Genomic DNA, 25015 nt, shown 5'->3' with positions numbered 1-25015 from the left:
TTCTCTTGTGGGAAACCTCAGTAGGATGTTCTGGAGAGGTGTCCGAGGGGAAAACCCTCAAGGGGGACAATCTGGGTGCTTCATATGGCCGGCTGTTCCTGGGTGATAGGTCTGTGAGGATCAAAGTTCGGACCTGATGGTGGCAGGGCTGTAGGATCTAAAGAAAAAAAAGTGGCTATGTCTCTCAGATGAGAGAAGACCCTCTCCATCACCTCGGAAGCAAAAGGACCAGGAGAAGCCTTAGCTGGCTGCACTGTTGCCGAAGCTCTGTATGACACCATGCCATGACCCTGCCAGGATCCCTGCCTCGAAGGGGGGATCAGATCTGAGCTGTCCAACTCTGAAGTCCTGAGGGACAGGAATGGCTCTGACAACCTCAGAGTTGAATCAAGTTCCCTGGACCCGGCACTGATGCTTTAGCTTCAAGACTCATCCTGGTCTATGGGAATCGGTGCTGGACAGGTCAGGGATACTGTTAGAGTCAAAGACCTAGTTGTTCTTGGATCAGAGGCCAACATTTTCTGGGTTCTCAGATCCTAAGACTCCAAAATTGCAGGTCAGATCGGAGGAGGAGAAATCACAGTGTGGGGAAAAAAAAGGGAGGCTCAGACATCTGATGGGAGATGAAGCCAGGATAATCCCCAATCTGAATCTGAGCTCTAATGAACTTCATCATCCTATCCACTTCAGCTTCAGAAAGACTCCTGGAGGACTTGATGGAGAAAGTAGTAGACTGGGGCCAAGACTCCTTCTTCAGGGTCTCTTGTAGGAAGGAAGAATGGAGTTAAGAAGAGACAGGCTCCAGAGAAAACCCTGGAGACCAGGTCCTCAGAGACTTAGACCGGGTAAATGTTGGCTCTAAGGGTGTCGGATCAAACTTTGACAGGAGGCTCTGAAGAAGCTGGCTTTGGAGAGCAGGTTGGTGACTACTTCCTCAATTATTTTGCCTCCAAAGAGATCTTAATTGTTTTTGTGGGGAGTTTGAGCCCCTGAAAAAGAAATGTAAGAAGAGAATGGAAACAAACCCTTTAGGATCAGTTTATGTGGGTCACCAAGTGCCCTAGAAATGGATCCAGCCCATATAGAACACTAGAGAGTTAAATGGGATGCACCCAGACAATAAACACACTCCATGTGGGAATTAGAATTAGGGATCTTGTGCCCACAAGAAGTGCATTTCTTAAGCCCAGTGGTTTGTCAGCCACAGTCAGAAAATGGTAATAGAGAAGAAAGTTTTTTTTTTTTTTAAATTAACACCAACAACAGTAGGGGAAAGGAATTACCCTCTGAAGGGAAGGAAGAAAGAGAAAGAAGGGAAGTACCAACAATGGCACTGAACTATCAAAGGTAGAAACAGGAGAAAATGTAGATTACAACCCTAACATGATAGATATCTAAGAAAACTAAGGTAAAGGAAGGCAGAGGTAATTAGAATAGTTAAGGCTATAAGAAAGATTCAAAAGAAATTGCATTCAGTGCAACTAAAACTACACCCCAAAGCTCTGCGAGAAGGATACACTTCTGTGGTGATAAGTCGGCAAATGAGATTTGAGGTATTGCAGGGTTACCAGGGCATTATGGGTAAAGGGAGGAGGTTGAGAGTCGGATCTGAGAGTCTAGTAAATCCAGAGGAGCTGGATCAGAGCGTCAGATCAGAGACTCATCAATTGAGGAACGAATAAAAAAGACACCAGATCTTGACATTAAAAGATCAACCTCTATCCAACACTGGGGCCAACAGACACATCAACAAAGGAGTGCCGACATCAAAATTACTGATGCCAAAAGCTAATGTTTGGAGACAGAGGTGACACCAAGGATACTCGGACATGGCATTAATACTGACATTGCATAGGTTGACTTCAGCATCTTCAGAATGGGCACCAGTAACAAATGTACCCGTAAGGAAAGCTTAGAGGACCCCGAGACAAAGGAATGACTGAGTAAAATCTGTCTACTAACCATCAGACTAAAGGAAGATGAGATAGCAGACACTTTTGTACAACCTTCACTCATGTGCTTGAAGCTTTTCATAGTTTATCATCAATGTGAGGACACAGTGAAATTCTGCAGAGGCTGGTTTGGAAATCATAACTACTGAAACTTTTGAACAGAAGTCAACAAGGTTAGACTTGGAGATTTAGCCAATTTAAGGTGAAATCTGTCAAAAGTTTCTAAGTTTCACAAATGGAATAAGAACATATGATTTACGCCTTTCATTTTATGCATTCAAACACAAGAACTTTCCAATAATGCATGCTAGGGTAAATTCATAACTTTGTAAACAAAGAACTGGGGAACATGGGGCCAGGCTGGAAACTCCTAAATGACTGCAGGGACCCCAACTTGTGGGCTTGTTGGACAGCTCAAGACCAAATAAAATCTTGGTAAAAATTAGAGATGGAATTTCATATTAAGATCATATCAAAATCAGACTTTCAAATTACACAGACCACAGAAAACATCCTAGCATTCAATGCTGTTGAGTAGGCAGTGTTTCTGCTCTTACCTTGTACTTTGTACTGGCTTAACGTCTGCAAGAAAATCCCAAATGAATACTCCATCTCCAACACTGATAACATTTAGATGATCTGGAGTAAAACTTACTTGTTGCACTAACTCTGAATGTCCAATATATACCTAAATTAAACAAAAATTATAATAGTATTCTGATATACACAGTTTAATTTAATTTACAAACTAGTGTAATGAAGACATTCCATAATAATCTCAAAATGGTCATGCCAAAAGAAGCACTGAAATTGGCAGTAAACAAAATATTTTCAAATTAATTTTTATAGTCTCCCATATATTTAGTTCAGTATAGTTCAGACTTACTTCTCTATTTGTTTTGCAAGCATAGAACAATAAACACAGAAGAACACAAATCCAAGAAAAAAACAATACCCAATACAAAAAAATAATAATTAAGGATGGTCAGAAGCAAGGATCAACAAAAGTGTGCTTGCTGCTGGATCTCTTAAAACAGGCAAGCACTGTGCAATTCCAAATATGCTGACAAGAGAAACTGACAATTCTTGACAGAGCAGGCAACCTTTAGCAGTGAAGATGTTGTTAACAGGCAGTAGATGTAAGCACCCCTAATTCAGAGTTGTATACCAGGTGGAGATGGTCAAGTCCAGAGTTATGAACCTAGGTGAATGATCTCATCCAGAACTCCTTTCAAACCACAATCTGGGCAGAGAAAAAACTGACACCTAAGATAAATACGGATCATAAAGTACAAAAATAAGAAAATGTATTACAAGCAAAAATCAACAGAGAGCTTAAACTGTATGTTTCAAAAAGGATAACCCCTCCTCAAACACCATAGTCTACAGATAATGTAAAACTGCATTGAGAGGTGCCTTCATTGTTTCAGTGCATCTCTTTATGTTCAAATAACTTCCAAAATCCCAGAAATCATATCAGCTTCCAGAGGAAAGGGAACTCAAAAGAGGAAGACAGAAAAACAAATCACCAATCTTAACATTTGCCCTTGGGGTTGTGAGGGTTATGAGATCTAGAAAGGAATGAAAAAAATCTAGTGGTAACCCAAAAGAAAAGTCCACTGGGCATCAGTCAGCAAAAGCTAGTTTACAAGTCAGCAAAGCCACAAAAGATGTATACAACACTATATTAAATCATCTGCAATAAAGCCTTCTACAAATGCAGGATGGGTAAGCAGCTCTTATTTTTTCCTCTTCTGTTTCAAATTTGGAAAAATGCATCTTTCATTCTTGTGTTTAGGGCCTGTGCCAACAGTAGTACATTCCATGACATCATGTTGGTCTACAGCTACAGGTCTAGTCTCTGTTCTGCTCCATGTGAGCCTCAATCAGCTGAAGCATTAAGGTGCCAGAAGAAGAACCAAAATCCAGCCAATAAAGCTTGCCGACGGTCCCAAATGATGAGGATCATGTGGCCATGTTAAACATGTTTATAACACAATACTTATCAAGCAAGCACTAGAAGCACCTAAACCCCTTCAAGGAGTCATATCTGACAGCAGTATTTTTCAAAGGCAGTTTACCTACCTGACAGCCAAAGGGAGTGCTGTTGCAATTTACTCAGAACAGATTTGCTGTCAGCCCTTTTCTACATTACATGACAGAAAAAGCTGCTCAGTCTTTCTAAACTCAAGCATACCTAACTTGGGTCGCACCAATGCTTGTAGTGTACATCTACTGTAAGAAAGGCCTGTCCCTTCTAGTGTAAAGGAAGGTTGCCTCTCTTCCTGCATTTTGCTACCAGAAAGAGAAAATGGAAGTGAATGGACTGATTTATGGGCAAATATGATAGCATATCTAGAAGGAAATGTGGGCCAGTCCTAAATAAGACTTGGTACCTGTGAAAGACCACACAGAGTTTTCTTCAAGTGAAAGCCTGAATCTCAGAGATCCAGAGAGCAAAAATGTATCTGTTAAATGGGTATATGGGCTGATCCAAGAACCTTCTTCAGTCATGACCTGAGCCAATGGCAAAGACAATACAGATGTTAGGCAAACATTACTGTACAGATATTTTTAAAACCAAAATGACACATTACATTACATAAACTGCAACTAAAACAAATAAATCCATAAATGTATACCTAAAAAATAATCCAGGAAAGGTAAATGAGTTTCATATGTGGTAGAATGCCCTGATTGTGCCTCTGGGGTAATCAGTGTCCCTTAAGTACACAAATTCACTTTCTTTTGCCAAAAGGACTTACACTTTCTTAAAGTGGCCAAATTGCTTGTTTCATTAACTTTTTAGGCAGACTGTTCCTGGAGGCTGCCAGTATTTTATAGAAGAGCTTTTCAGCAACAGTAGGGGCTAATTTAAACACTGGTCTCTCAAGCTACAGATCACCCTAAATCCTGACAGCATATGCAGCATGTCTTACTGAGTCGGGGAGGGGGGGCAATAATTGTCAATTACCAGTTTATAAAACGATGTGTTAAAGAAGAACGTAGACCTAAGACGTAGCAGTGATGGGTAATGAATAGATTTTCTTTATTATAAGACAGTGATGCTCACTCCAGAAATATTACTGAATCTAAGGATTTAAGTTAAGAAGTTTGTAAAACGGTTATGTTACAGAGTGAAAGAGCAGTAGTTAAGGGCAGAGCACATTTAGGCCTTAGACGTAGAACACTGTACAATTTACCTAATCTCCACAGTTAGTAAGTGAGATGCTCCATATTGCCACATTCGATTGGTTCAGGACCTTGGTTTAGTGTGTGTGTGTGTGTGTGTCTGTGTGTGTGTGTGTGTGTGTGTGTGTGTGTGTGTGTGTGTGTGTGTGTGTGTGTGTGTGTGTGTGTGTGTGTGTGTGTGTGTGTGTGTGTGTGTGTGTGTGTGTGTGTGTGTGTGTGTGTGTGTGTGTGTGATGACAAAATGAAAACTAGACAGCTACCCAAATACCTCTGTTTAGTACTAGAAGTTAGTGGCAACCTGCTACGGTCTGTAATTAGGAGATTAGAGGCAACAACCAGTGTTTCTATGTAATGAAGAACACACAGCCAGTTCCAAACAGTGTGAAAGTATTTCTGTAAAGCCATATGAAAAAAAGCTATGCTTTCATGCGAGCTGATGAAAACAGCAATGACAAAGATCCAGTTAACATCAGGATAATAACAGAGCAGAATCATTAATGAATAATAATGATGATGATGAAAAAAAAAAGGAGAGGACCAACTACTGCTCTTGAGGCACCCCTCTTTGAAGAGTCCTGAGTCAGTAATGCTGGCCTACTGGGTGAATGTCGAGGAGCCACTGGAGAAGGTGCAGGGGGAAAAAGAAAAAAAATCTGGCATTACAGTTCCTGAACCAGCCAGTTTAAATGAACAGTCAAGTTTGTCAATTACAAAGCAAAAGTTCCAAAGGAGGGTGAAGATGCAGAATGCCTTAGAAAATCGCTTCTACTTCAGAACACATTGTTAGACCACAATCTTGGTAATCATGACCTGCAGAGCTTATTTATTTAAAATGTTTATCTGCTAGGTACTGTATAAACAGAATAAAAATCAGATGCAAGATATTGCAAGATAATGTCAGGAATCAACATTAAGAGGATAAAGAACAAAGGTGCTAAGTGTTTATAAAGGCAAATGTTTGTGAAAAAATGGCCCTGGAATGGAAGGGTAGTTTCTCTGAAATTTAGGAATCAAATAAGAATAATTGCTTAATCCCCTAAGTTCAGCCCCCTCCAAGTATTTTGAGAACTTCAACAAAGGAATTACCAGATAAGAAGCTCTTATCCAGAGGAGCATTTAACAGCTGGACTTTACAGTCTCAAAACATTTTAAGGCTAATCTAAGCATATATTTTCATCAACTGTTTCAGTAGCAGCAGCCCAAGAAATAGCTTCTATTCATCACATGCATATTTAACAGAATGCTTAGTCACATGAGATGCAGAATTAAGCATTTCTGTAATATTAAACTTTAAGTCAGAATTCAGTAAATTTTCTTAAGTCTGGTCTCACATTAGACAAAACAAACTTAGACATACGGGTTTGGCAATTGATTGTCCTGAAAGCTAAGACAGAAGAAATAAACATATATTTTTTATCAAACCTGTGGAATGCTCTCCCTTCTTTACCATTAGAGACTGTATTTAATGATAAAACATTCTAGTACATTTCTCTGCATCCAAAGAAATGACAGGATCAGCAGAGGGATTTTTATTAAGGTACCTGTGGGAATCTGAGACCCTAGAAAACTTGTAAAGCTTTTTGGGAGCTGGAGGTTGAAAGTCTGGTGATGTAGAAGCAGTTGAGAAGGCACTTGTCAAATCTAAAACAGAGTACAAAACCATAGCCTTGGGGGCCCCATACTGAGTAATTCATAGCAATTTTTTCTGGGAGTTGAACACTTCTTTGCCCTCTCATTTAAAAAAAGGTTCTATTTTGCTATAGTGTCACTGAAGGAGATTTCCTCACTGTGAGAGTCTGAAGATAAAATATCCTTGTGTCTCAGATTCACAACCTGTGAGGGAAGGAATTTGAGAAGCATATACCAGTCCTTCATTATCCGAGTCAGACAAATCCATTTCTCCAGAAGATGAAATAACTCACTTCTTCTTAATAGGCATGGAACACGAAGTAGGTAAAGAGGATTAAAAAGACGCAATGGTTTTTGCACAGCCTTTAAGCAAAATAATACCAATCCTCCTTGCATCCCCTTGCATGATGAGGGTGCAGAAGTTGGGGACAAATGCTTAGTTTTCAGAGTATGCTTTTTGGGAGTGTTCAGGATGTACAGTCTTCAGGACTGAAGCTATAGGCCTGACCACTACGAGTGATCCTCCAATGTCTTCCCTCAGAACTACCTGGTGGATACCTACCTTGCCCTCAGATAACATAACCAGTGGTTCTCCCTTCTGGCTGATTCTGTCCAGATGAATGGCTGGTTTAGATGTGTGAGGTGCCGGGCCACAGTGGCCTGCAAAGGGGATTCACTTGGGGGGGTCCCTGAGAAACAGTCTGACAGGCCAAAGACTCCAATGCATCTCAATGAAGTCTTCAGCCACAGACCACATAACAGAGGTAGAAGTATGATTATCATCACGCGTCTCTCTCACCAACTGAGGGGGAAGGTCTGCCACAGAGAAACATTACAACATGGCCACTCATGCTAAGTCCTGTATGCATCTCTTCTCTTCAAGAAAAATGCAAACAATTTACTCAACGCCTAACAGTCTTTGGGATAAAAGACTGACAAACTGAACATTACCCAATATTCTGCTCAGCTCCGAAACAAAACATACAGCTAGAGTGGGAGTCTTCGTGTGGAATTTAGAGCCCATAACCACACTTTCTGTTTTTGACAGACATAAGTAAACATTTTGACAGAATCTCTCAAGGAAAAGGAAGGCCCTCAGTGGGGTACTTATCTGCCTGAAGACAGTTTGCCGAAGCCAACCACATGATTACACCAGCTGCTAAGCTAAAGACAGTTTGTATATACATGCAAACAACAATAATGTTCTGAGTTTTGTTGCGTCCATACATCCCTCTTGTACATGTCTTCTTGTGCTAACAATGGACACAGAGAGCATGAGGAAATACTTTGGCAGGATATGTCTCATTTGCAATGGCTACTGCAACACAGATCTAATAAAGATCATCTAGTGATGTAAGATGCAAAGCTTTAATTTCCAAACAGTACTGATTCAGAGTAGTACAACAGCTACATTCTTAAATAACAATGGGTATGGCATAATACTGTCTGAGACAAAGTGCGGTACAGTAAAATGATGTTTTAAATGTAATTTCACACAGGACAAAAAAAGAAAAAATGACTGAGAGGATGTACTTCTATTCAACAGTTATCTCCCAAATACACACAGGAGCAGGACTACAGAACTTCACAGATTACACAGAGATTTGTTTTTCCTAGACAAATTTGTTGCATGCTACATTGTAAGGGTAAGAGAACTTTAAATAAGTTCATTGAGTAATATTGCTAATTTCATTAATGCAGATCTGATACAACAATGGATATATAAGATAATGCTAATGATGATGACAAGCTCTTATGATTTTTATGGCTTCTGAATTTGGATAAAAAGGGTATTAAATATATTGCAAAATACACTTATTTGATCTCACAGTCATTACAGAGATCACTAACTGACAAGAAAAAAGCGTATGAGTGTTAATGGCAAGGCACATATTAAATTAAAAAAAAATGTGCTTAGATTTTAAAGGGAAAATTAGATGGTATGGGTAAAAAAAAATATTACTATATGGGTAACCAATGCAGCACAAAGAAAAGTAGCAATTGTTACCAACAAAAATACATTTTTGGTTTTGCCTTTTGCAAGGTGCTATAAAAAAAGAACATGTGCAGGCCACAGTGGTGCAGCAGTTAGTGCTGTCACCTCACAGCAAGAGGTTCTCCCATTCGATTCTCAGCTGGAGTGCTTTCTGTGTGGAGTCTGCATGTCCTCCCAAAAGTCAAGTGACGTCTAAAGACATGCAGGTAGGTGCGTGAATGGGTGTGCCTTCTTTGAAGGTTGGGTGTCGGGCTGGCAACTCTGCACAGTAAAAACCCACTGCCAATCATTAGCGGACTGGAGTTCCGCTGTGGCAACCCCTAACTGGGAAAAGCTGAAAGACACTATAAAAAAAGGACGTCTTAGGCCCCAGTGTTGACAAAAGACATGTCATTTTAATTACTTGTAACATATCTGCTGAAAAACAAAAATGATACTGGACACATTCAGTAACAATGTTTATACATTATTTTCCTACTTGCTACATTTCCAAAATTAAAAAAAAGAAAGAGAGAGAGAGAATGATTGCATTATAAGTTGAATTTCTGTTAAATACTGTTCTTTTGCAAGACAACCTAAACAGGAAAAAAATAATGCGCGAAGACTAGAAAATTTATGAAAACTCTTCACTTCTAGTAAATCACACACTGATAACATTCTGGATAATGTTGTGACAGACAAGGTGATTAAACAAGACTTAAACGGAATAACAATAATGCCTAAGCATAGCTTTATATCACTTACAGTTAAGATGAAATAGACTCTCCAAAAAAAAAAAAAAATGTATTATTTATTTATTTTTTTTTAAACATAAATCGCCCGCAGAAATTTTGGGCTACTATAAATAACCTCCTCCACCCAGGACTTCCACTACCCCTACCCCTTTGACTACCCTCCAAAAACCTCAAGAAAATGTAGCTAACACCTCTAACGACTTCTTTATGGAAACCATTCAATCCCTCACTAACAATCTAACCCCCAGTAGTCCAAGTACTATCGACCTCGCACCCAAAACACATCAATCCTTCGGCTTTCAACCAGTACCAACCAACATCACTTATCAGGTCACTGATCAAGAAACTAAAACCCACCACCCTATCAGCAGACCTCCTCCCAGCAGAGCATCTTCAAAAAGCCGCAGATTAATTAGCATACCCCATTTCAATATTAATCAATAGAGCTAGTCTCGAAACCTATATCCCCTCCATATGGAAGATCTCCCATATTATTCCTCTTCATAAAGGGGGTAGTTCCACTGAATTATCAAACTACAGACCTATAGCCATCCTGTCACCCTTGGCAAAAATCATGGAAAAATGTATTCAGAAACAACTCCTACCCTATCTCAATCTGAACAATCTTCTAGCCTCCTCCCAGCATGGTTTTAGACCATACCATAGTACAAGCTCTGCTCTCCTATCATTCTCTCATACAATAAATCAAAACCATAATAACAGCAAGCTCTCCTCTACCCTTTTCCTAGACCTATCAAAGGCATTTGACATGGTAAACCACCAGCTACTAATAAGTACACTAAAAACACTCTCACCAGATAACCAAGCGATTCTATGGTTTCAGTCTTATCTAAGTGTCCGACAATAAGCTGTATTACGGAAGGGGGAACTTTCCACTCTATTATCAATCACCCTCGGAGTCCCTCAGGGGTCTATATTAGGTCCACTCCTTTTCTCCATCTTCATTAATGATTTGAATACGGTCATCCCAAAAGCAACTTGTATTGAGAATGTAGACGACTCTATCCTAATCTGCTCTGCTACCTCTCCGACAGACCTACAGAACTTATCCCAAAGCACCTTTAATAAGGTAGAAAACTGGCTAACTCACCGGAGTCTCCTAATAAATCCAAATAAAACAAAACTGCTACTCTTCACCCCCACTCATAAGGTACCTTTGCCATTACTTACCATAAAATCCAACAATGGAACCATAATTTCCCCAGAACCTACTACCAAGCTACTAGGTGTATTAATCGACAACAACCTCAAGTTCAATGCTCACATCGACTGAACTATTAAGACAGTAAATAAGAAACTAGGCTCTTTATATAAGATTAAACAATTCCTTACCCCATCTGCTAAGCTTGTGACTGCCAAAACACATTTACTTTCTACTCTGCTATATGCCTCTTTCATTTTCACAAATCTAAGTAAATCTGATGTAAATAAACTCACTAGCTGCTATAATAATATTGCTCGATTTGCCACAGGCTCACCATATAGACATCACCACAGTCAACCTTCAAGCTCTAGGTTGGCTAGAACTACCCTGTCAAATTCAGTATAATCAACTAATTGTAGCACACAAAGTTCTCTATCAACCAGAAATCACACCCAAACTTAAAAACATCATCCTCCTATACAGTAACCTAAAAACTCTCCGCTCCTCCAGTAGAAGGCTAGCCCAAACTGTTCAATCCAACAATTTAGCTGGTGACTATTTACGAACTCTGTTGGCAAAATCTGGAAATTATTTCCTGCTGAACTCACTGCAGTCCCCTCTTTAGCTCAATTTAAAACATCTCTTTAAAAACACTTAAAAATACACTGGCTATACCCCTGTACAAACCCTGACTAACCCCTTCTCTATTTACTATGCATTTCCAAAAACCTGGCTTAATGTTAAAACTATCATAGATTAGTGACTGTACTACTTGAACTATAGGAGAACTTATGTAGCTATGTGCTGCTAAAATTAGTGTGTTTGTGCATAAAAGTCAATAATTCTTAAAACTGTTATATATTCTGGCATACCTGAAATATTGTTGTAAGTGTTCTTGCACTAAGTATATAACTGTCAAAGTACGTAAATGCTCTTGTACAAAAGTATACAATTGTCAAAGTTACACTGTATGTATGTACATATCTGTGGAGCTTTTCTCCCTGTGCCTCCGCAGAAAATGGACCAAAATCCAGTTGGACTCTTCCGGTTAACAAATGTAAAATAAAATAAATAAATAATAAAAATAATACAATGCAAATTAAAAAAAGGTATTTCTGCTATGCTGGCTGAGTTAAGGTTCACTGAAGCAGACACGTTTTGTATTGTTTGGAGATTAAAGAATACAAAGTAGTTTATGTATTTGCAATAATGGTTACATAAATGATTAAGGTTAACTATGTTAATGTAGCATGTGTACATTTAGACAACCTGTACTGTCGCTAGTCCTTCTCTACCATATATGACAAGCAGGTGGGGTATTTCATTTAGATGCTTTAATACATAGAAACACATCAGGATGGACAGCAGCATCAGAAAATACAAGCAAACTAGTTAGCAGACAGACCTTACATACATACACAGGCTTACATCTCAACAGCTTATTACAAAATGGCGGTTAGGCCCACAAGTGCTCACTATTTATACACTTGTGCAAGCCCCTGGATAGCTTCTTAAAGGTACATACACACAAACTGATCTACATCCTTCCTCTTAAAAAGATTGCCCTTTATGAAAACAATATTAAAGTCACACATGCATTATTATATACATTGGAAATAAAACACAATGTTCATGTCCAAGTTGCTTCATATCTGTTACAGGATTAGATATGCGACCATATCTCGTAACATAACAGTCTGGACCAAATTTAGCAACAAGGACAGTCTGCGGTGCACAACTTGCATCAGGAACTTCTGGATTAGTCACAGGAGTGGGAATGTCCTCTGGAACTTCCTCTGGAAATGGAAACTTGACAACTCATTCTGAGATAAACAGTCTATCTCACAGGCTATGTGCTGTGGTATAGGCTTGGACATCAGTTTCAAATGCTTCTGATTCCACCTAAAAACTACTCCTTGTGATTCTTCAATGTATGATCTCCGCTCTGGACCAATATCCTTCTCAACACCAATCCAATCCTAACCTTTGGACATTTACAGCCTTTCCACTTCTTCTCGTAATGGATTGTGCAGTTTGCTGGTTTTATCGTAGTAGGGCTTCTGGGTTAAACACTTCTTCAAAAACATCCAAAAAAAGAAAAATGTAGGGGTTTGTAGGAGAGCACGCTCAGGCAACGCTGATGATGAAGAACAAATGTTCTTCGTTTCCAAGTATTCAGAATTTTCAAAAATTATAGAAAAAATTTTCAAACAGTTATGGTATGTAATCAGTGATGATGCTTCTATCGGACATTTATTTCCAAAGCGGGTTATCTTCTCATACAGTAGATACAAAAATCTAAAAGAGTTACTGAACAAGAAACTGGTGCATTCTCCTGATGGGAATGTAGGAATGTTTAGATGTGGACAGTGTTCCATTTGTGAGAAAGTTAGTAACATGCATGGGAAGAAAATCAATGGTAGAAAATACGTGGCTTTTTTAAGATTTGATTGTACATCTTCAGGGGTAGTGTACATCTTGGGTTGTAATTGTGTAGAACCTATGTGGTACATAGGACAAACAACTAGAAAAGTTAAGGTTCGTATTTTAGAACATTTGGGGGGCATTAGGAGAAAAAACACGGATAGTCCTGTGGCTTTTCATTCTGTTACAATACTTAAGGGTGAAATTGATGGATTTAACTTTAGTGTTTTGGCTAGACCACATTTATTAGGAGGGAATTTTAAAAATGAATTAAATAGGTTGGAACATAAATTGATTTTCAACTATCATACCTTACATCCTAGAGGGATGAATTTAGATGCTGGAATAGGTTGATAATTTATTACTTGTTCTCTTTTGTCATATTTATTATCACCGTAGGCCATAGTAATATTTATAATGTTGCTAGTATTTATAATTGTGCTTTATATGCATTAAACATTGTATATTTAATGCATAAATGATTGATATAATAGTAGTATAGAGCACAATATTACATTTATAGTATATGCATATGCGTTTTTCAGCACACAGTTTAGTAATTTATTAGTCTAAAAAATTTATTTGAAGTATGTGGTATTTGTTTCATTGATATTTCATGTGTTTGAGCTTTAAGAAAATGCATATGAAGGTTAATTGATTGTGATAAATTAAATGATGTCACTATATATGGGGGATGTCATGTATTTGAAATTGTTCCATTGAAGGCGAACTGCCGAGGTACCAGAACGTATGGATTATTAAATGGATTTTTATACATCCTGAAAGTTGACTTTTTCCTTCCTTTTGCCCTTTTTTCTTGGATGTTTTTGGATTTGAAGTGATTCATCTTGTGCTGGTGTATATTAAACACTTCTTCAACAGATTTTTCACTAACCTGTTGTTCTTGATACACGGAACCAACAATTGACTACTGATTGGTAATGTAGTTCTGGTTTGTCTCGACAGAAGTCTCTGAAAAGGTGAACCAAGATGTTTATCATGAGGAATATTTCTGAGATTAAAGATATTCAGGAAAATGTCACTATTATCTCGTTTTGACTTCTCAAATAATTGTTTTGCACTTTGAACTGCTTGTTCTGCCAAACTATTTCACTGCAGGTACTCAGGGCTACTCGTTTGTCTCATTCTTTAGCAAATCTTTTGAACTGTTGGCTTGTAAACTGCATGCCATTGTCAGAATTAATTCTGTGCGGACTACCATGAACTGCAAAATAACAATTCATCTTAGTAATGATTGTACTGGATGCTAAGTAAGTCAATCTCCAACCAAATGGAGTAAGAGTCTACTAACACCAAATAATGTTGACCATTCCACTAGAAGATGTTGTTAGCTACTGTCGATCAAGGTAGTTCTGGAATCTAAAAATCCTCCCTCTGTATGGAAATAAGAAGTTATGTACTCACCATAACGTTCCACCTGAGTAGGTGGCTTAATTTGTCTGTAACCTGTGGGTCTTGGATCCGATATCGGATCCGATCCGGCAACTTGTAGCATAGCTATGGATCCGAGCTCCTAGCTCCTCCCCTCACACATAATCCCCTGCCAACCTCCTATGACCCCAGATCAAGTTTGCCCCTCTATGAATACCTGAAAAGGTGTTCCAACAAGTATAATAGATAGAACAATATAACAGGACCAAGTTCTGAAGGCCAGGGGAAAGGAGGGGGGATGGTTGCAGACAAATGAAGCCACCTACTCAGATGGAACGTTATGGTGAGTACATAACTTCTTAATCTGGAGTAGGGACTTCATTTGTCAGCAACCTGTGGGACAGAGTCCCCAGCTACCTGAATCTTGGGCGGCCATCATGGAAGGATGTTCCGGAGCACTGCGGAGCCAAAGGATGCTCTCCCTCTAGAAATTACGCCCAGTTTGTAGTGGTTAATAAAAGTATGAGATGAGGCCCAAGTAGCTGCCAAACAAATATCATCCAATGGCACTCTAGATTTAAAGGCAGCAGAAATAGAGATGGAGCGAGTGGAATGTGCACGGACTCCCTCAGGTGCGGGCCTCCCGGAAGCTTGGTAGGCCAGAAGAATACATTGAGAAATCCAATGTGACAAGGTGACCTTTGAAATGGCTTCACCTAAACTGAATTTAGCAAAGGAGACAAACAGCTGATCAGATTTGTCTGTGACCAGCTGTCCTATGAATATAGAAACGCAGCTGCCTGTGTACATCTAATGAATGCAGCTTGTACTCTCCTTTATTTTGATACTTAGGGAAGAAAACCGGTAAGTTGATGGACTGATTGATATTTATTTCCGATGCCACCTTGGGAAGAAAGGCGGGATTGGTCCTGAGGTACACTCTGTCTAGATGGAAGATCAAGTAAGGAGGCTTTACGGAAAGGGCTTGGAGTTCCGAAACTCTCTTGGCTGAAGTGATGGCTACCAGGAATGCTGTTTTCCGGGACAGATATTTGAGATCGACCGATGCGGCTGGTTCAAAGGGAGAAGCGGTCAAGGCTTGAAGGACTAGAGAAAGATCCCAAGGGTGTACGGCCTCTTTGATAGGGGGCCTGAGTAGAAAGGTGTCCTTGAGAAATGTTTTGCACAATTTAGCTGACGTCAAAGGACCTGTCTCATGTCCCACATGGTAATGGGAGATGGCTGCCAACTGTACCTTGACTGTCGAACAACTAGCTCCATGCTGAAAGAGTCCGGTTAGAAAATCCAGTACGGACGGTAGAGGGGCAGTGAAGGGATCCACATTATGATGTTCCGCCCAGACGGAAAAGTGTCTCCATTTACTGCGGTATATTTTTCTGGTGGAAGACTTATGTGCTGCCACCAGGATAGCTTTGACTTGTGAAGAGATGCCGGGAGTCCTGACTAAGAGTGGAACTGGAGCAACCAAGCTGTCAGCTTCAGTTGACCAGATTCGGGGTCTGTAATTCCGATGGATGGGAGATTATATCCGGAGTGGGATCCAGAATCCAAGGAGGATTCACTAGATGAGACCACAGGTAAGGGAACCAAGTTTGCCGAGGCTAGAATGGGGCAATGAGGATCATTTTGCTCCCTAGCCGTGAGGCTTTCTGTAAGAGCTTTAGCATCAGGGGTAAAGGAGGGTAGGCATAGAGTAGACCGGGCGGCCAAACATGCACCAGAGCGTCTCTCGGGGCTTCCCCTGGTGGGGGAATCAGAGCGAAGAAGCTGTCGCATTTCATATTTAAGGAAGAGGCAAAGAGATCACAGCAGGGTTGCCCCCATTTTGCGAATATCTGCTTCGCTACTTGTGGGTTGAGAGACCACTCGTAAGGGGAAAGAATGGTGCGGCTGAATTTGTCCGCCAGAATGTTGGCCCGCCCCAGAATGTGCATTGCGATCAGAAAGCGATTGGTGGAAATCGCCCATTCCCACACTCTCATGGCTTCTTGGCATAAGGGGTAGGATCTGGTTCCCCCCTGTTTGATGTACCAAACAACAGACATGTTGTCTGACTGAATTGCAATCGTTCCTACGGGGAGGAGATCCTGAAGTGCCTGCAACGCCAACAGCACCGCTCTCATCTCCAGAACGTTGATATGCAAGGAGGTCTCTGTGTCGTTCCACATGCCTTGGACTGTCCTGCCCGTGTAATGCCCAACCCACCCGAGGCAAGAGGCGTCCGTGGTCACCGTGGCGAGAGGGGGAGGAGTGCAGAAGGGCCAGCCTATATGGAGGTCCGGGGATTGGAGCAACCATAACAGGGCCCTCCTGCAAACCTTGCTGATAGAGATAGGGTGGCAGAGAGGAAGAGATTGGAAGGACCATTGCACTTGAAGGGTCCACTGCAGTACCCTCATATTTAGGCGAGCACATGGAAGAAGCGTTATTGCAGCCGCCATGGAGTCCAGTGCCCTCAGGACCAATTCCGCCGGTGGAGCTTCCAATTGTAGGATGGCCTGCACATGCAATCTCAGATTCTGTAGTCGTTCCGAAGTCAGGAAGACTCGTAGATCCCTGGTATCTAATCTGGCCCCTATAAACTCTATTACTTGTGTCGGAGCAAGGGAAGATTTATCCGCATTGATTGTGATGCCTAACTGGGGGGCTAGGCGGAGAAAGTAATCTCTGGCTGAGCAGAGTAGATGCCTTGTTGGGGCGGTTAGAAGCCAGTCGTCCAGGTACGGAAAGACCTGCATTCCCTGGAGTCTCAGGTGGGCCGCTATCACTGCTAAAACTTTGGTGAACACCCTAGGGGCTGTGGAGAGGCCAAAGGGAAGGACCCTGAACTGATCATGACTGGCTCCCAGCTGGAAGCGGAGAAACCTCCTGGATCGTCTGTCCATTAGGATATGGTAGTACGCATCCTTGAGGTCTATAGAGCACATCCAATCACTGTCGCGTAAGAGGGGGAGAATGGATTGAAGAGTGACCATTCGGAAATTTTCCTTGGTTACCGACAGGTTCAAGAGGGAAAGATCTAGAATTGGTCTCAAGTCCCCCGTCTTTTTTGGCACCAGAAAGAACCTGGAGTAGAACCCTAATCTGAGCTGGTCTTGGGGGATGGGTTGGATGGCTCTTTTTTTTAACAGCTGCTGGATTTCTGCGGCTGCAGCCTCCCTCTGATAGGGTGGAACATCGGGGAGGCTCCTGAGTTTGGGGACATGATACATTGGAATTTTGTAGCCTTTGGATATGATACGAAGCACCTAGCGGTCTGATGTGATGGACTCCCATGACGCCAGATGCCTCGAGAAATGCCCCCCGACTGCCTCCAGAGCAGAGCAGTCAGGCAACCCTTCAGGGCTGCTGAGTGGGCCGGTCAGAGAAGGATTCTCTGGACCCAAAGTTCTTCGGGGCCCCTCTGCCCCTAGGGCGGCGTCCTCCCTGTCCTCCTCTGCCAATGAAGGACTGGTTGTCCAGAGCAGGTTGGGAATGTTGCGATTTCTGGAACCACATCTTCTTATGTCCCTTTTGGTTCTTCGAGAAGGACCTCTGGGGGGCAGAGAAGCGGACTCCGACGGCAGACAACATCTTCCCGTCCTTCTCGCTCTGGGCCAGTGTTTCGCAAACAATCTTGCCAAACAAGGCAGAACCATCAAAAGGGGCGTTCGCAAAGGATGCCTTAAAGGGCTCCACGAAGTCACAATGCCGGAGCCAGGCCTGACGTCTCATGACTAGGACCGCTCCGCTAGCTCTAGCGGCTCCCTCAGTAGCATGGGACAAAAGCCGCATAGAGGTATTGGAGCTAGACCTTAGAGTGGCCATTCGAGTGGAGTACAACTGCTTGTCCTCCGCCGATATGGACTCAGGGGGGGAAGCAGCGTATTCTTTGATAAGATCCCGCTGCATCCCTATGACATGTGCCATATAGTTCAGAGACCTTACCGAGAAGGTCACTGAACTAAAAACCCGCTTCCCAAGGCGATCCATCGAGCCGGACTCCTTGCTCGGTAGATGGACCGAGGGGCTCTCCTGAGTTAGTTCCCTCTTCGTGGCTGCCGCCGTCAACATGGCATCTACGGGGGGACCCTTGCTCCAGTGGGACCGGTCTGTGGGGGGGCTCAGTATCCTGTCCGGGCGTTTAGGGACGGGCTCCTTCCACGCCCTGGTGGTAATAAGGTCCACCAGGGGGTCGGCCGGAGGGGACACCCAAGAGGTAGACGGGCCTGCTTCGAATGCCTCCATGAACACGGACTCGTCAGAGGAAGCCTTGGGGGCAGACCATCCACCTCTGATCCTAAGCATTTCCATGATGTCTCCAAAGGAGACATCCTCCGGGGATGGCCTTGGGGAGCCTTCCTCTTCATCCAAGTCCATGTTCTCTGTTAAGGACTCGGGGGAGTCCACGTGCCTCCTCTTACACTTGTGCTTGCGAGGCACTTCCTCGGGGGGGCTGTCCGAGGAAGTCTCGCCAGCAATATCTTGTTCCAATGGAACAACCTGGGACATCGAAGCAGGCTGTCCCTGTGGCTGGGTGATGGAAGCCTGACCCAGCAGAGAGGGAGTGCAGGGTGGAGCCGAGGCAAGGGTCGGGGGTTTGGATGCTCTCGACAGAGCCCTCTCCACTGCATCGAAGGCCGAGGGGGAGCCGCTCTCCCTGGGCTCCGAAAGTCGACTCCCACTCGGATCTGATGAAGGGATCGGAACCGGTGCCAAGACCATCGGATCCGAGGGACCAGTGTGCTCCAACCTGGACAGAGCCGAAGGCACACTGAAACCCTCGGATCCGAAGATCAGCCCACAGCTCCGAGAGGTCGGATCAGACGATGGAACCGACAAACTCGAGAGCAGGGTCGGATCCGAAGTACCCAGTACTGTCGGCGCCGACCCACCCCCGACTCCGACGCTGCTCGGCTCCGAACGCTCCGAACCCGGAAAGCGGGTCGGAGAAGGAGCAATCGGAGCAAAGAAAGGGGTGGGCAAGAGCACTCCCATCTGCAGCTGGGCCTGGATGAACCTTCCCATCATCCAGTCCAAGTCTGCATCTGTATGTAGATCTCGAAGAGGCCACAGAGGCAGGCCTGGAGTGCCGCCTTGACCTCGACGGAGATCGGGTCTCCTCCTCCTTGGGTCCCGGGGAGTAGCAAGGAGATTGGAGCTGAGGAGGAGGAGACCTGGAAGCCGTGGAGGGAGAAGCCCACTTAGCCGGGGGGGGGGGGCCGAAGCGGAGGCCTTGGCCCGCCGTTTGTGGTGCTTCTCCCTCCGTTTCTCCCACCTGGCCTCCCTGTCCTCCGGTGCTTTACTGGGAGTTTGAATCCTGGCCGGGGGAAGGGGGGCAGGAGTGGCTACCACAACAGGCTGAGGAGGTGCCACGGGAGGAGCGGAGGCCAAAGACGAATCCAGAGGCAGAAGACCCACCAGGACAAGCTTCGACCTCCGCTCTTTCAGTGCCCTGGGGTTGAACGCTGCACAAATGGTACATCCTGAACAGAGGTGTTCAACCCCAAGGCACCGAACACACCGAGTGTGGCCATCAGCCGGAGACAGCTTATGGCCACACTCGGTGCATTTAGAAAAAATAGGTTTTGGGGCCTCTGCCATACCCAAAACTAAAGTATACTACACAAGCACACCAGGCCCCAAACACAAACACACACAGAAACTCTAATGACCAGCGAGGGAAGGGTGAAAACCAAAAAAAATTAAACTAGATAGGAAACCTAACCATTCACACAATTTACAATTACAAAGTTTGATAAAAAAAATGAAGAAATTCACTTATCTGTTAAGAAAATGCTAGGAGCTCTAAAATCTAGCTACACACTCAAGTGTGGCAAACTAGATCTGAGGTCATAGGAGGTTGGCAGGGGATTATGGGTGAGGGAAGGAACTAGGAGCTCGGATCCATAGCTATGCTACAAGTTGCCGGCTCGGATCCGATATCGGATCCAAGACCCACAGGTTGCTGACAAATGAAGTCCCTACTCCAGATATAAGGTTGCACTTCTTGAGGTAAACTAGATTGCTTTGATGGCCATCCGTGATTAATAAAGTGGTTAAACCTTTGTAAAATTGGATCAGTGGATATGTAATCTCTCATCTCATCAAGACATGTGGAAGAAATATTTCTCATTTCCTTGATTTCAAAATCAAGGTTCTCATTCTCATGCTGTTCTGTGGTGTTTCTGGGCAATCTGGATAATATATCAGCAAAATAAAGAAGTTTCCGTTTCCTGTAGACAAGACTGAAATTATACTTTTGCAATATCAGCATAATGCGTTGTAGTCGAACTGGAGCTAATTGCATAGGCTTTCTCAAAATAGTGACTAGAGGTTGGTGGTCTGTTTCGATCTGGGTAGGTCTAATATAAACAATGATGGAACTTCAAACATGCAAACACAATTGCCAAAAGCTCTTTCTCCATCTGGGTGTACTGCACCTCAGTTTGGGCATGAATTCTCGATGCATAGGCAACAGATTGATCTTCTTGATGAATGACTGCACCAAGACCAAATTTAGAAGTATCACTCTAAAGTGTAACTGGTTTGTGGACATTATAGTATCGGAGAGTTGGTGGACTAGCAATTCTCTGTTTCAAGACATCAAATGCTCTTTGGTGTTGTTCTAACCAAGTCCAGGATACATCTTTACTTGTCAGCTCTCTGAGTGGTGCTGGAAGTTGGCTCAAGTCTGGAATAAACTTGCCTAAGTGGTTGACCATGTCAAACAAACCTTGCAGTGCTTAAACATTGTTTGGAGCTGGCATCTTGAGAATGGCTGTTTGCTTGGAATAGTCTGGTTGTAGGCCTGAACTACTAAATAAATGACCAACATAAATAACTTCTTGTAGCCTGAATTTGGATTTCTGTGGATTGAGCTTAAGATTCACTTGATGTGCCCTTTCTAGAACTTTTCTGAGGTTTCTGTCATGTTCAGCTTCATTGTGACCCCCTACTAGTATGACGTCTACTCTAATAGCACAAGGGTACCCAGAAAAAAATTGCTCCATTGCATGCTGAAAGACTTCACTTACAGAATTTATCCCAAATGGCATTCTCAAAAATCTGTACCTGCCAAACGGAGTACTGAAAGTAGTTGGCAATGAGGATTTCTTGCCAAGCTGAATTTGCCAAAATGAACTCTTTGCATTTAACACAGAAAAAACAGTGGCATTTGGCATCAAGGCTGTGACTTCTTCGACTGTGCGCATTGGATAATGAGGTTTTTTTTAGTGCTTTGTTCAAATCTCGTGGATCAATACATATTTTGATGTCATCTGAGCTTTTCTTATGAGCCACCACCATAGAAGATACCCATTCAGTTGGAGTTTCAACTGGACAAATCACACCTTGTTGCACCATTTTATCTAGCTCGGCTTTGACTCTGTCATGCATGGCTATTGGAACTTTATGTGCTGGCTTGATAACTGGACTGATCTCTGGGTCTAACTTCACTGAGTGCACAACTGGAAGTTTCCCTAGTTTGTCTTCGAAAAGATCAGCATTGATAGAAAAAAATATGCTGGGAAAAATTAGAGTAGTTGTCTTTTAAGCTAACTTGGTGGACTTCCTTATTAAATGAAAGCAGTCCCATTTTCAAACAGTCTCTGAGCCCTAATAACAACTGGGAGCGCCTCTTGACCACATAAAATAACAAGTCGCAGCTTCTTCCAGCAGAGTAACATGAAAGCACTACTGAGCCTTCGGTTTGAATTTCTTCACCTCCATAAGCAATAAGCTTCACACACCTTGCCAAATAAAGCCTTTCACCATTACACACTCTATCAAATGCTTCTGCTGACATAACGCTGCACTTGGAACCTGTATCAACTTTGAGCTCTATGGGTTTGCCATTTGTCTGAGCAGTGCAAAATACTTAATTCTTTGCCCTTAAAACTACTGCATTAACTGTTCCATGAAGCAGTGACACACCATCAACAAAGGTGTGCAGCTCTCTAACTGATAAATTCATTTCTTTAAATGTCCCCTTTTAATAAAAGGATGTGGGCCTTTTGATTTACAAAATCTTTTGACATTATTCCATTTATTGCATTTGTGGCATTGTTGACCAAAAGCTAAACATTTTTCCCTTTTAGATTCATGGCTTCCACCACAATTACAACACTTGGCAATGAAACTAGGTTGAGGCCCATGCTTTGAGTTTGCTGACTCACTCTTACGCTTCACTAAGACTTTGTGAACTATGGAATTTGCTAGAAAGCTCTGGGGTTTACCACTGACTGCTGTAGTGGCTACAGTTGCTGCCATATGCTTGGGCCAGTTTCTTTTAACTACTTGTTCTTTTACCAACTTGTATGTTGATGCATACTGTCAACATGAGCTTTATCACTGTGTCTTCTAGAGCTGTTCTCATTTGTAAGCATATTTGTCTGCTTTTCTGTGAGCTTGTATATCTGATCTGACAAATCTCAATGGCCTTATGCAATGGCCCCAAGTGTTTAAAATGTAAATTTAGAGAAATGTGTAACCCCCAAACGAATATTACAATGGAAAGGCACTTATTTTACACAAGAGATCAAAAGCCTGGGGAAACTTTTGCAGCATATATAACTGGCTTGAGAAACAAGGCTAAAATATGCAGATCTAGTCATTTAAGGGATGAGTTGATAAAAGACAGACTTGTGTGTGGTATTAAAGATGATGCTGTGAGAAAGATTTTGCTTCGTGACAGTGATTTAACTTTGAATAAGGCCATTGAAATTTGTCAGATATATGAGCTCACAGAAAAGCACACAAATATGCTTACAAATGAGAAATGTATGCTGCCACTATCTTCTAGCGCTCATGTTGATAGTATGCAGTGTGTGGTTTAAAGAAACAGCCCCAAGCACATGGCAACAGCTGTAAGCCCTGCAACAGTCACTAGGAAACTCCATACCTTTCTAGCAAATTCCAGTGTGTGCACAGTCTCAGTGAAGCACAAGAGTGAGTCAGCAAATTCAAAGAATGTGCCTCTAACCAGTTTCATATCCAACTGTCGTAATTGTGGTGGAAATCATGAACCCAAAAGAGAAAAGTGCTTAGCTTTTGGCCAGCAATGCCACAAATGCAATAAGTTTAATCATTTCAAAAGGTTTTATAAATCAAATAAGGGACATTCTTTTATCAAAAGAGAACATTCAGAGAGACTAGTTGATCAATTAGATAGTTGTAACATTACTTTTTATGTTGATGGTGCATCAGTACTTAATGAAACAGTCAGTGCAGTAGATTTATGGGCAAAGAATTAAGTATTTTGTACTGTTCAGATTTAAGGGTGTCTCATAGATCTCAAAGTTGATACAGATTCAAAGTGCAATGTTATGTCAGCAGGAACATTTGCTAGAGTATAAGCTGGTGAGAAGCTTGATTTGGAAAAGTGTGAAGCTTGTTGCTTATGGTGGTGAAGAAATTCAAACTGAAGTTTCAGTAGTGCTTTCATGTTACTCTGCGGCAGGGTTGCCAGATTTCCAGCAACCCAGGTAGGGACAAAAAAAAAATAGAAGGTCTCTCACGAAGTGAAGACCAAAAAAAAAAAAAAAAAAAAAAGGTCTTTAATGCAGAACACAGTTCTATATATACAGCACTACTTATAAATCCAAACTGTGCTTGAAGTCAGCTGCACATAAATGTCACTGGATCTTTAATCCAAACACTGTGTCTTCCCCATTTACACAATGACAATGTTGACAAGTTGAGTCAAACTTCCAAAAGAAATACATAGATTGCTGAAGGTCAATACAAAGACATGTAACAGTTCTAAGGACTAGCAGCACTAGACAAGCTGCTCATATATTAGAATATTTACAACTATGCACTGGGTCAAACCTGCACCACAGTCCCCCTTGCAGAAAACTAGCTAAATCACTCAGTACATAACTCATTTTAGTGTCTTGGGCTTCTGTGAGCAGTTCGGGTTAAAACATCCAGAAGACAAGGGACTCCTAAAGTAATGGAATAGAACAGCAGCTGAGCAACTCAATGGTGGAGCAAACACTGCTTCCTCAAACATCTTAGTTTCACAGTTGTGCTCCCAGCTGAGTTGCCTTCAGTGTATTAGGCAGCACCCACCCTTCCACAGCAGGTGGTATTGCCATGGCTTCTTTCCACTCTTCACTTACTTAACTAGCACACGGAGCAAAAACTTGCCCACCTCTAAATTTCTTTGATTTGTGTGACCCTCCCTCTATCCTCCTTAGTGTTCCATTTCTTGACCTTTGCACAGACGTTACTACTTACATCCAGCTCCTGAATTCAGACATAAAGTCTCTCATTTAATGTCCATTATGTGCAATTTGCAAATCACCAGCATCTCTCAACAACTCGTAATCTATCATCAGTTCCCAGCAATTTGGTCTGATTGCACATGACTTATTGACTCACCTTTGGGGCAAGCAGACTGAAAAATGCAAAGCTTTTCATAGTCTGAGTCTCTCTGGTTAGAGTATACTAATATGATGACCTCTTCACCCCTCCATCATGAACTGCCGCAGACTGTTGGCTAATCGGTATGCCGAAGACTTTAGGT

At 42.2% G+C, this 25015-nt stretch overlaps 1 protein-coding gene across 1 annotated transcript in view; it reads right to left on the bottom strand.

Moving 5' to 3' along the window:
• Window positions 1-25015, bottom strand: part of WDR90 (WD repeat domain 90) — a 1773335-nt gene that overhangs the window by 555456 nt on the left and 1192864 nt on the right. Inside the window, exon 25 of the mRNA XM_044079383.1 lies at window positions 2510-2640. Within this exon, the coding sequence (XP_043935318.1) occupies window positions 2510-2640 (131 nt within the window). The remainder of the gene's footprint in view (window positions 1-2509; window positions 2641-25015) is intronic.

Source organism: Protopterus annectens, chromosome 8.part0 (genome assembly GCF_019279795.1).
Source record: "Protopterus annectens isolate FY-2018-M chromosome 8.part0, PAN1.0, whole genome shotgun sequence".
Lineage (NCBI taxonomy): Eukaryota > Metazoa > Chordata > Ceratodontiformes > Protopteridae > Protopterus > Protopterus annectens.
The sequence above is the reverse complement of the archived record's forward strand: the minus strand, read 5'-3'. Positions and strand labels throughout refer to the sequence as shown.